At 38.9% G+C, this 13,888-nt stretch overlaps 1 protein-coding gene across 1 annotated transcript in view; it reads right to left on the reverse strand.

The window, feature by feature from the left end:
* The window catches only part of LOC104753584, a 3,435-nt gene extending 1,372 nt beyond the window's left edge, over nt 1-2,063 (reverse strand). Inside the window, exons 1-2 of the mRNA XM_010475815.1 lie at nt 1,544-2,063; nt 3-1,465 (exon numbers count right to left, since the gene is read on the reverse strand). Coding sequence (XP_010474117.1) covers nt 3-1,465; nt 1,544-2,063 — 1,983 coding nt within the window. The remainder of the gene's footprint in view (nt 1-2; nt 1,466-1,543) is intronic.

The raw sequence follows: 13,888 nt of genomic DNA on the forward strand, positions 1-13,888 counted from the left end.
ACCTTAGAAGCCTTCATATCATCAATCCCCAACCTCTCTGCAACAGCCTTAGACATTACGTTCACACTGGATCCAGTGTCACAAAGGGAATCCTCAAAGTTCACTCCTAAGATGGAGCATGGAACAACAAATTTTCCTGGATCTTCTAATTTGGGTAGTCTTTTCAAAGCTGGAGCATGAATGTTCTTCTTCTCTAGAGCCAAAAACGCCTTAACCTCCACCAAATCTTTTTCTTCAACCACAACATCATTGTAAACCTTCTTAAACAAAGAGATATGCTTTTCTGCCTCTGTAAAGGAAAGGTCAGCTGTGAACTCACTCATAACTTCTTTGTACCGATCATACTTCTTTTCATCCAGAGGTTTCTTCACATGTCTTCTTGGAAAAGGAATTTGTGGCCTATAGGGCTTTGGTTCCACAAGAAGTGATTCCTTAGCATCTGTATCAGAGACAAACGAGCTGGAATTTTCCATACCTAAAACAGGGACTGACCGTTCTGTACGTAGATCGGTCGATCTGAGACTTTCCGAGACAAGTTCTTCGTCAATGACGGGATCAATCGATCTATAAGGGGGATCGGTCGATCCAACTTCTCTGGGGATCAAACTCGAATTATCAGAATGGATGGGACCGGCTGGTCTAGTCTCAGGATTGATCGATCCCGTCTCTGCGGAAGCCAAAAATGAGTTGATCCCACCATGGAGTGTTATAGCATTGCATGACTCTTTGTTCTTAGAGCTAGAAGAAATAGCAGAGACTCTCTTATCAATGGAATCAACACGTGAACTCAACCTCTCAAATTTCCCAGTCAAATCATTGTACATGCTATCAATCTTGACATTAATCTCAGCAGAACTTTTCTTATGGCCCTCCAACAGTGCTTGCATCATCAATTCGAGTTTGTTATCTTGTGGAGCTGCAGATGGAGCGTGGTATCCTTGGGTATTTGAGCTATTAAATCCAACACCTCTGTTCTGAAATCCTTGTGGGAAGTTACCTTGTTGATTATGTGGAGGATACACTTGATCTTGAGGATTCTCAACGTTGGTGCTTCTGTAGGAGAGATTAGGATGATTTCTATAATTCTGATTAAACCCATGATTCTGATAGTTCCCTTGTCCTCCTACATAGTTCAACTCCTCTGTTCCCTCAAAATCTGAATTCACTCCAACTTGCTGATACGCACCCGTCTGCCCGTCGCACATGTTGACAGCTTGCTGATCTCTCTTCAAAAGAAGGTCTACCTTGGCAGTGAGACTCTTAATAACATCTGTATTCACGGAGCTAACAACACGCACAGAACGATCATACTCATGGCTATGATTGCTGTTACTCGCTGCAAGGTTTTCGATCAAGAGGTTTGCTTCAGCGGCAGTGTTAGTAGAAAAATCTCCTCTGCTGGCAGTATCGAGTGCCATCTGGTACTTCTGGTCAATTCCTCCATAGAAGATGTTCATAAGATTCTCTTGTGAAAAGCCATGATGAGGACAGTCCCTCATATACTCCTTGAATCTCTCCCACGCTTCACAAAAAGACTCTGTACCACCTTGTGAGAAGGTAGTGATCTTGCTCCTTAACATAGCGGATCGTGACTTAGTGTAGAAGTGGTTTAAAAACGCTGCTCTACACTGCTCCCAAGTGGTAAGTGATCCTCGGTCCAAGAGATTTAGCCATCTCAAAGCCTTATCTCCTAAAGAGAATTGGAACAAAGTCAACATGAGGTAATCATATGGAACTCCATTAGACCTTGTTGTACTAGCCAATCTCTCAAAAGCTTCAATATGGTCCAAAGGGCTCTCTGATGCTAATCCATTAAACACACGGTTCTGAACCAAATTGATGAGACTGTGCTTAATCTCATAGTCTTGTCTCGCAGGAGCAGGAGGTTGAATCGCAGAACGATTCGCAAATAGCCTGTTGTGAGCATCTTCATCCCTCAAGGTGGCTTGCCTTGCAGGTGGATTCAGTTCAGCTTGCTCTTGCTGGTTCTGCCTCTGCTGTTGTTGGACGACACCCAGCTGAGGGTTGGGCGGATTAGCCCCTGTATCTCCTCCTTCGGCCATAGGGTAAGCCTGGGTTCTTGCTCTCCGGTTTTCTCGTTCAAGTTGTGCTAACTCCTTGTTTCGCAGGTTACGCAAATCAGTAGGCTTGTGGCTTCTTGTTTGCATGCACCTGAAACGAAAGAGGAAGAACGCAAGAACAAGTCAGTAAAAAAAAGTAAAATAAACCTTAGACTAAACGTGAATCTAAAATTTCAAAGGCAACGTTATGGTCCCCGGCAACGGTGCCAAATTGATCTAGGCGTTAAATCAATAACCCAAAGCACACTCAACCACGATCTAGTGGTGTCGTCGTAGTACTTCAGGGTCGAATCCACAGAGACCAAACGATACACTATGAAATTATATAGACCGAGTATAGCTAAAGCAAAGAGGAAGTTTGTTTTGCAAGTAACAGAATTAAAACAGAAAATAAATAAGAGTTTGTAAATTTAAGAGAAAGTATTGGGCGCAGGGAATCAATCAAGGGTTATGATCACGAAATTGGGTGATGGATTGGGATAACTTTAGGAACCGTTCTTGAACTCGGATCTCAAATATAAAACTAACCTACTGTCGCAGTGTTAGTTATCTAAGCAAGAAATCGAATGAACCCTAAACCGTCGTTTGGATCTAAACAATCCTAGCAAGCATTAAGTTCTAGTCCGATTATGTTCACAAGGTGCCCCAACTTCAACTGTCGTTGGCTAAGGATCACCTTGCTCACCTATGTTCTTTTCAAGTAATTCAACAACACTTTTGATGCCTAGATGAATTAAACCTAAGATCATAAACTAGGTAGCTAATCTAGTTTAAGCAATAAGAACAACAATAGATGAAGAACACAAGAGATCAATCCCAAATCTAACAACCTAAATCAATAAATCATAAAACCCCCTTTTGAAACCCGAAACCCAACAGAGAGACTACTCAGACATCGAACAGAAACAATCACAAATCAAATATGAAGAAAACATGTTTGAATTGCAAAAAGAGATAATAGGGTTCAGAATTCTTCTCCAAAGGGTTAGAAAGGATTAGAGATCTTCTCCCAAGCTTACAAGTGCTCAAAAACGGCGTAGAGTAAAAGTTTTCTTTCTAGGGGTCGAGCCCCGTGGTTAAATAGTAAAATAAATCCCTAAAAAGTCGGTTTAAACCAGAAAAGGAAAGATTGCGTCGGGGACGGGGACTGGTCGATCCCGAAAGGATCAGTCGATCCGGAATGAATTTCTGCTCTTACTTCATCTGCCTTCTAGCTCGATCAGACTTCAACCAATTAAGCTCCAGATGCATATTTCCATCCCCAAAACGCTCAGATTCCTTCCAAAGTCACCTAGAACCTGTAAAGACTCACAAAAGACAAAAATGACTCTAAAAGCACACTTGGACCTAAGAAAAGACTCAAAACAATCCTAAAAACTATAGTTAAAACCCTATAAAATGCAGACACATCAGAGCTGAACCTTGACGAGTGTGGAGTCGAGTGGGCTCACACCATCGGGGGTGATGGTTTTGGTGTGTAACGAGGACGTTACAATTTGTTAGTGGAAGTGAATTGTGACATGCTAGTATACAGAGAGGTTTATAAGAATTGATTTTTCCACCTATGTCACCAAAGTGCACTTATCTTTTCGGTCAAAGGTCCTGAGAGAACTCTAGAGTCAAGCGTGTTTAAGCTAAAGTAGTCTCAGGATGGGTGACCTTCGAGGAAGTAATTATCAAAACTGTGCGAGTGAGGACAAAACACATGGAAAGATCATGTGCTGATTTGTAGGGATGGTAACAAGTCTTTAAAGCCTTCCGGACGTAGCAAACCGGTCGTCAAGGATGGATGGGCTCAACGGTCAGTGAGAGGACGTGATGCCCATTAAAGAAGGTGGGCCCATGGACTAGGATTAGACACGGGGTCCACTAAAATAGGCGCTACAGATATGGAAAGTCCCCATTTCCCAACCAATAAGTGCGCAAAATGATCTCAAATATGCTCCCCGGTGTGTAATCACCACACCTTTGGGGTTGGCTGTGGCACCCAATATGTAGCTGAACAAAATCGGTTCTTGGTCGTCTTGAATTGGAACATAAGTGCGACCAACGAGGGTGTAGGCTCTCCCATCTTGATGAGACACTCCTAGTCTAATTCCTCGGAGGAAACCCTCTTAGGGAAATTGATATCATCAATAAATATGGCATGTAAGTTCAGTTATGAGTCATTATATGATAGTAGATAGAAGGTTCTCAGGCTAAGGGCTCAAAATTGCGGTAAATAAATATGTGTTTGGGATTGGCGTAGTGAAAAATTGCAGCAAAGGTTGTTGCGTCCAGACGAGTGTTGATAGGGTTAAGAACAGTTCCAGCCATGGCCGGTAATCTTTTAGTTTGAAAAAAGTTTGAATTGATTGATATCCCTTGTCACGTTTTCCCTGTGCTACTACTAATTAACCAACATGGTTGAGCCAAATAGTTGTATCCGTCTTCTACTCAATAAACTGAATATAAATAATATTTGTATGTTTCGTTAATTTAATTAATTATATAATATTTTTGTTTTGGGTATTTTTTTCTTTTGTTTGGTTAAATTTTGGATAATTAAAAATAAATAGAACATTTGCACCAAGGAAAAATTCCAACAGTCTCTCAAATATATTATTTTATTATTAATTATCTGAATTAATTATGGGCTATTGACAAAAATAGCACTATTTTAAGTTTTTGTTCCAAAACTAGCACACACTATTAAAAATTCCAAGTTTAGCACAATCTTTATTAAAATAAAATAAAATGAATAAGACCCTCACACAATTCGTTCTATCAATTTTTGGAACTCCGACGAAATTTATGAGCTTTTGGAACTCCAGCGGAGCTTACGAGGAACTCCGACGAAGATGACAATGATGATTTCAAAATCCCTTCTTCCTCCCAGCTTTGGATTCGTAAACCTCTTTAACCTGCAAACAGAAACATCTCTCACCACTCTACAAACAAGAAGCCTAGATTCAGTCGTTATCTGGGAAAAGAGAATGTGACTCTGCCTCCATCTCCGCCTCCTGAATCTAGCTCCAACCCGTTTGTTGACTATGGTACAGATTTGCTTTGCTCGTCATCTATTCTTGATTGTAGCGTAGTTTGTATCCTATCAAGTATTCATTGCTCTATAAGAGATTTCACTACTCCAATTTGTTCTCTTGGGGAAGAGGCCCATGGTTTAGTTGATAAATTAGTAAATGATGTATGTTTTAAGGTGAATTGTGAGAGCTATTTATACAATTCTATGTAAGATATGTTATCAAAGTCGAGAATTCATCTTGGTTATGGGAAAACTCTGATTACAATTTAGTTTTAACCTAAAATTTGATAAGCTTGTATGTGTTTGATTGAATCTGGGCTTGGGATTGAAGAATTTTTTTATTTTCTATATTCTATTGCAGTTGGGTCTGAGGAAACTCTTGATTCTCTCTAACAGTGAAATGAAGTTTAAGGCATTTATGATTGAGAATGGTGGGAGTCTTTTAGAGAAGATGTTTCTTCCAACATTTGAAAAAATGGGGAAGACCTGTCATCTTCTTCTCACTAAAGAACACTAGGTATTCCTTTATAACTTTCTCAACGATGATGGAGTGTTCAGCTTCGCAAAGATGTTCTCTTTGAATGTTGTTTTTCTGTACCAAGCAGTTAGAAACATTGTTAGTATTTGTACTGAGTTCAGTGGTGGGTTAGCTTCAAATAAATTGTAGATCACTAGTGAAAAATCAAATCTTAGGTGTTTCTTATTGTGATTTAATTTTGTGTAGTAAATCGTCAGATGCTTCTACTGTATAGTTGTTGATGTTCAGATGATCGTGTATTAATTCGTTTCATAGTCACATTTGAAGATTAAGGAAGCATTGTTGAGAATTCATGAAGACTTTCCTGAAAATTATTCCATGATTTCAATATTTATTGCAGGAAATGGGGTTGTAGATTTCTCTAACCTACGTGTTCTATCTCAGATGACACAAGATGCAAGTATACTTTGGATATCTGCTGATGAAACTGTGTTCCTTTATTCAGTTTTACTTTATATATTGTTTAGACATATATGATGTTTATGTTAGGATTTTGCTTTAACTGTGACTGAACTTCATGAAAGATTGTATGAAATTCGAGAAGAATTCTATGAAATTTAGGAAGGATTGTACGAAATTCAGGAAGAATTCTATGAAACTCAAGAAGGATTTCCTTGAACTTCATGATGACTTTCATAGAAAATTTAGAATTCCAAAAATAAGTTTTTTTTTTTGACACAACAACTAGCTAGATTGGCTCATACAAGCCTATATGATCCAAACATCAGAATGTAAATGTCATTACCCCTCACTAGTGGAGTAATCTACAACTATTTGACACATTGAAGCAAAACACACAAAAATAGAGTTTTAGAAACACATTTGTTCAAATTTAGTAAAATTACAATAGTACTCAAGAAGGACACTTTGAAATTCAGGATATTTTTCATAAAAGTAGTGGAGTAATGATTGAAAACAATAAAGTGCATGAATTCATCATAGTTGAGTAATCAATGATACATATAAATAGAAGATTAAAAATTCATTTATTCTAATGTAGGAAGAATTTCATAATGTTTAGGAAGGATTGCATAATGTTTAGGAATGCGTTCATGAATTTTAGGAAGCTATTCCTAAATATACCAAAATCTCAAAACGGGAATAACTAGAACCAGAAGATACAAGCAGATTCATATAACTTTCACGCCAAATACACAAAGCAATCAATTTTGAAACTAAGAAGCCACAAATTCCAATGAAACCCATCAAAAGGGAAATTATCGAGGCTTGTGTACTCGAGACCATGTTTGTAATGACGAGTTCTCCTAAGCTCTTCACCGCAGTAATTGAAAGTCTCAATCTGAAAATCATGCTCCTCATTTCGTCTTTCTCCTACGATTCCAATGGTGATTCTTCAACAAGCGAGCTTCCAATTGATGCGTCAACACTGTACGACTTCGAGAATCGTGATGATTTAAACGACAACAACGAAGTTTCTTACTTTTTACCAACTACTTTGTTCCCAATGATATTATAACAAACACTTGGTATGCAACAACTGTGGTGTTGATATCTGCTGACTTCGTATAACACCCATCCAGTTTGGACATGTGATTCATCAAAGAATAAACATTGTTAGAAATTTCAAACCCAAACATAATCCATTAAACAATACTCTCAAGTTCTTATTCAATATGTCAAAACTGAATCAAAGTGACAAGAAAAGCTGCAAAACTGTACTCTCACATAATCCATTAAAAGTGATTTGCATCTTCTCCAACAATCACTAAACAATTTGTTTTATTTATTTTTTATTAGAATAGGTAGAACGCAACCTAATAAGATGAATAAAGTAAAACACTAATTACCTTTAGGATTTGTCTTTCCCTGAAGTTTTACCTCGTTTTCAATCACCTTCGTACATGCACCCATCTGCCGAAGATACTTGCCAGATCTGTGTCTAAATCTGCTGAAGAAGCTTTCAATGTAGAGATCTCTGTTGGGATTTGGGAAGCAGTTTCTAAACATCAACTAAAACGTGGGAGTCACATGCCTAGTCGTTTCTTGAGATCTCGATCTCAAGAAATTTAAGCTGCAAGTGGAGAAAGAGACTGGTGCCATAATCAAGACATTCCGGACAGATCGGGGAGGAGAATTCACGTCACACGAATTCAACTTGTTTTGTGAAACCACTGGAATTGAGAGACATTTGACCGCACCATATTCTCCTACACAGAACGGAGTGGTAGAGAGGAGGAATAGAACATTAATAGAGATGACCAGGAGCACGTTGAAGCATATTAAAGTACCCAATTACTTGTGGAGTGAGGCGGTAAAACATGCTACGTATCTTCTAAACAGAGTTGCAACAAGGGTCTTGATCGAGAAAACTCTGTATGAGGTCTTCAAGGGACGGAAACCAAATATCGAGCATCTTCGTGTCTTTGGATGTATCGGGCTTGCAAAAACATAGACACCGCTTCTCAAGAAGCTGGACGATTGTTCAAGACCGTTAGTTCACCTCGGTACGAAGGCCTATCGGTTGTTACACCCAACTACTCGAAGAATTGTGGTCAGTAGGAACGTGGTCTTTGATGAATCAAAAGGATGGGAATGGAGCAGTGTAGTTAGTGAAGAATCTGGAAAACCAGGAGTGTTAAGGTTCAAGTTTGGGGAGTTTGGAAACAATGGTCTTCAAGGAGAAGATGCAGTCGAAGAAGGAAATTGATGTGTCTGTATTTTATAGGTTTTTAACCATAGTTTTATATTTGTTTTGGGTCTTTTATTGAGTCAAAGTGTGTTTTTAGAGTCTTTTTAGTCTTTTGAGAGTTTGTATAGGTTATAGGTTACTTTGGAAGGAAGCTGAGTGTTTTGGGGATCAAAACAAGCTTCTGGAGCCAGTTTGGTGAAGACTGATCGGACTAGCAAGCAGATGGAGCAAACAGAAAAAAACATCCAAGATCGGCTGATCCGCATTCGGGATCGACCAGTCCCGTACCCGACTCAAGTTTTCCTTTTTTTGTTTTAAATCAACGTTTAGGGTTTTATTTTGATATTTAAGTTAGAGGCTCAGCCTCCAAAGACATAAGCTTTATTTTCGGAGACTATTTTGTATATAGAGCTGGGAGAGAAGATCTCTAATCCTTCTTGACACTTTGGAGAAGATTTCTAAACCCTATTTTCTATTCTTTTGCAATTCAATTATGTTTTCTTCATCTTTAATTTGCTGTTTCTGTTTCTCCATGTCTGAGTAGTTTCTCTATTGGGTTTTGGGTTTCAAAGGGGTTTATGATTCTCTAATGATGGTGTTTTAGATTTGGGGTTGATCTCTTTTGTTCTTCATATATAGTTGTTCTTAAAGCCTAAACTAGATTAGCTACCTAGTTTATGATCATAGGTTTAATTCATCGTGGCACCAAAAGTGTTGTTGAGTTGCTGGAAAATAACTTAGGTGAGAAAGGTGGACTTTAGCCAACAAAAGATGAAGTTGAGGCACCTTGTGAACAGATCAAACTTGAACTTTTATTGCTTGCTTGGTTTGCTAGATCCAAATGACGGTTTAGGGTTTAGTGAATTCATTGCATAAATTGTTAACGCTGCGAAAGTAGGTTAGCTTTACAACCGTGATTTGAGTTTTAGAACTGTGTCTAATGCATCCCCATCTAACCACCTTAGTCCGAGATTATATTCCCCATAGATTCCATGTGCCCAATATTTCCTTTTTGATTTAGAAACAACTTATTTACTTTCCGTTTGTTTAATTATTACTTGTTTCACAAACTTCCTCTTTTGTCTTAGCTATATTTGATCTTCATAGTTTCATAGTGCATTGCTTGGTCCCTGTGGATTCGATCCTGAAGTGTTACAACGATACCATTAGATCGTGGTGGAGTACACATTGGGTTTTAATTGACCTGTTGATCAGAAATCCTGAAGCAGAACATGATACAGAGAAAGATGAGAGTGACGTTGATGGAGATGAAACCACAAATGATATTCCCAGGCTCGAAACAGAGGATGTATCTGTACAAGAACAGAGTCAGCCGATGTTGAGGAGATCGCAGCGACAAGTTATAAAGCCCAAATATCTTGATAATTATGTTTTGATGGCTGAATTGGAGAGTGAGAAACTGTTACAAGTAGTGAATGGAGAACCATGGGATTATGATGAAGCCAAACAGCTTAAAGCATGGAGAGAAGCGTGTGAAGAAGAAATCTTTTCCATTGAAAAGAACAAAACTTGGGACTTAGTTGATCTTCCTTCTGGAGTTAAGCCAATTNAAAGGTGGACTTTAGCCAACAAAAGATGAAGTTGAGGCACCTTGTGAACAGATCAAACTTGAACTTTTATTGCTTGCTTGGTTTGCTAGATCCAAATGACGGTTTAGGGTTTAGTGAATTCATTGCATAAATTGTTAACGCTGCGAAAGTAGGTTAGCTTTACAACCGTGATTTGAGTTTTAGAACTGTGTCTAATGCATCCCCATCTAACCACCTTAGTCCGAGATTATATTCCCCATAGATTCCATGTGCCCAATATTTCCTTTTTGATTTAGAAACAACTTATTTACTTTCCGTTTGTTTAATTATTACTTGTTTCACAAACTTCCTCTTTTGTCTTAGCTATATTTGATCTTCATAGTTTCATAGTGCATTGCTTGGTCCCTGTGGATTCGATCCTGAAGTGTTACAACGATACCATTAGATCGTGGTGGAGTACACATTGGGTTTTAATTGACCTGTTGATCAGAAATCCTGAAGCAGAACATGATACAGAGAAAGATGAGAGTGACGTTGATGGAGATGAAACCACAAATGATATTCCCAGGCTCGAAACAGAGGATGTATCTGTACAAGAACAGAGTCAGCCGATGTTGAGGAGATCGCAGCGACAAGTTATAAAGCCCAAATATCTTGATAATTATGTTTTGATGGCTGAATTGGAGAGTGAGAAACTGTTACAAGTAGTGAATGGAGAACCATGGGATTATGATGAAGCCAAACAGCTTAAAGCATGGAGAGAAGCGTGTGAAGAAGAAATCTTTTCCATTGAAAAGAACAAAACTTGGGACTTAGTTGATCTTCCTTCTGGAGTTAAGCCAATTGGTTTGAAGTGGGTGTTTAAGCTGAAAAAAAAACTCAGACGGAAGCATTAACAAACACAAAGCGAGGCTGGTGGCTAGAGGTTATGTGCAGAAACATGGTGTTGACTTCGATGAGGTATTTGCTCCGGTAGCAAGGATTGAGACGGTACGGTTCATCATTGCAATGGCAGATTCTCACGGGTGGGAAGTTCACCATCTTGACATCAAAACCGCGTTTCTTCACGGTGGACTAAAGGAAGTAGTATACCTAACTCAGCGGGAAGGATTTACAGTCGAGGGAGGAGAGGATAAAGTGTATAAGCTGAATAAAGCACTTTACGGATTAAGACAAGCGCCTAGGGCTTGGAATCACAAGCTAAACGAGATTCTTAAGGAACTCAAGTTCATAAGGTGCTTGAAGGAACCGTCATTGTATCATAAACAAGAACAGGGTCACCTTCTTCTTGTTGCAGTTTATGTGGATGACCTCTTGGTCACAGGTTCGGGTTTAAGCATGATACTCGATTTCAAGAGAGGAATGGCCTCAAAGTTTGTAATGAGTGACTTGGGAAAGTTGACTTATTACCTTGGAATCTAAGTTGTTCAGCTTAACGGTAGTATAGTGCTCAAACAAGAAAAATATGCGTAGAAGATTCTTAAGGAAGCTGGAATGAGTAAATGCAATCTGGTTCAAATACCAATGGACTCGGGGTTGAAACTGTCTAAAGAAGCAAGAGAAGAGTGTATCGATGGACAAGAATATAGAAGGAACATTGGGTGCTTAAGGTATTTACTCAACACGGCCTGATCTCTCTTATTCCGTTGGTGTACTAAGCAGGTATATACATGAACCGAAGGTGTCGCATGGAGCAGCATTAAAGCAAGTCCTTTGATACTTGCATGGGACAGTCTCCTATGGTCTCGTGTTTAACCGTATGGATAAGAGCGGACTGGTTTGCTACAGTGATAGTAGTCACAACGTGGATGAGGATGACGATAAGAGTACAACTGGTCATATCTTTTACCTTGATGGGTGTCCTATCACATGGTGTACGCAGAAACAAGAGACGGTGGCTTTATCCTCATGTGAGGCAGAATTCATGGCAGCCACGGAGGCAGCAAAACATGTGATTTGGTTACAAGACCTTCCTGGAGAGTCCACTGGTGCGACAAGTGAGAGGGTAACACTTCGTGTTGATAACAAGTCTGCCATTGCACTTACTAAGAACCCGGTGTTTCACGGTCGGAGCAAGCACATACATACTAGGTACCATTTCATCCGCGAATGTGTTGAGTGTGAGCAGATAGAGGTTGAGCATGTTCCCGGGAGTGTGCAAAAGGCTGTCATTTTAACAAAGGGACTTGCAAGGATCAAATTTAAGGAAATGAGAAGTCTTATTGGAGTACAAGATGTGAAGGAAGATGATTTCAAGCTTAGAGGGGACAATGTTGGTGTAAGCTTGAAATAGCTTGGGGATCAAGCTAAGTATATTTAGGAGATATCTAAATATACATATCTAAAGATTTGGGAGTTATCTAAATTATGTAATATTTCCTAAAGGTTGATAGGAAAAATATTTACCTCTTCTCTATATAAACTCTAATGTTGAGTTGTGACATTAGACGTGAGAGAATAGAGATTTGAGAGAAGAGAACTTAAGTTTTTAAGTGATTTTTCTTAAGCAAATAAAGTGAGTTTTACTTTTAATCTTCTTGAAATTCTTAAACCTTGATTCAATAGACATAACATCTTAAAGACTAACCGTAGAGATGATCACTCATAAACATTTTCACTGATCGACCGACCATTTTCTATGCTAAAAAAAAGACTGGCTGATGTCCACTTGACCTCTAAAATAAACCACTTGAGAATAAAGTGATCGACTAATCTCACTTGTATTAGTAAAACTGTGAAAAATGAATTAAGTTTACGCTTCCTAAACCTAATTTTTAGTTAATCACCTTCTCATACAGTTATAAATCGCTGTCTTGACTGTCGAATTACAACTTGATAGCTTTTTCTCTACAACAGTCCACTTGTCCCTAGGCTTAAGACTCTCAACCCCTTTCTCATCCACAACTTTAGGAGGCTCCCAACCAAGCTCAATCGAATTCCAGCAATCTTCATCAAGGTTACTAATAAACGCTTGCATACGAACCTTCCAATACTCGTAATTCGTTGAATCAAGCAATGGTGGTCTTGACATAGATGTGCCTTCTCTGTATGAATTCATCACAAATAATTCAAAGCTATGCCTTACTTCCTGAACTACCCTCAACCTTGATCTACCCGAAACTAGACTTAATCTCTATCGAGAACCCGCTCTGATACCACTTGTAAATGCGGATGAGACAATAATAAAGTGCAGAAAGTAAATAACATAAGAACTTTGTTAACAAGGTTCGGTTTTTCCTACTCCCAGGGACCATGTCCAGATTTCGATTTCACTAGAATAAAAAAGCAAATACAACCTATTCGCAAACGCGTAAATCAAGCACAACCCTCTTAATTCACCATTTTGTTCTATAACATTAAATACATCTTCATGGCGTGCTTCAAGACCAAGAAAGTAGTGTATATCTTTGGGGTCTTTGAGTCTGAAACGTTGTGCTAGGGATTGAAGAGTTTGTTGGAGGATAGTGTTGTTGTTTCTAGTGACGATTATGTTGTCCACGTAGAACATGATGTAAATAAGCCGAGTTCCAAGGTGAAGAATGAAAAGAGAATCATCCGCCAAGGATTTTTTGAAACATGCACAAAGGATCAAACGTTTGAGTTCCTCATACCAAGCACAAAGAGCATGTTTAAGGCCATAGAGACCTTATGGAGGCAACACACATGATTAGGGCAATTGACATCGACAAAACCCTCGTTACTTGACATACACCTCCTTAGTTAAAGACCCTTGAAGGAATGCGTTGTTGACGTCAAGATGTTAGATTGTCCAATCAAAGTTGATGATGGTTTGAAGAACAATACGAAGAGTAGTTGCCTTGATCACTGGACTAAAAGTCTCAGTATAGTCGATGCCCTTGCGTATATTATACCCTTTGGCGACGAACCTTGCTTTGTATCTATGCATAGACCCTTTAGGTGAGTCCTTCAATCGAAAAATCCATTTCATATCAAGGACGTTTTGTCCTAGAGCAGGAGGAAACAGAGACCAGGTAAAGTAACATATCTGGGAGATGAATTCATTAGACATGGCAGCCCGCCATTTTT

Source organism: Camelina sativa, chromosome 16 (assembly GCF_000633955.1).
Source record: "Camelina sativa cultivar DH55 chromosome 16, Cs, whole genome shotgun sequence".
NCBI lineage: Eukaryota > Viridiplantae > Streptophyta > Magnoliopsida > Brassicales > Brassicaceae > Camelina > Camelina sativa.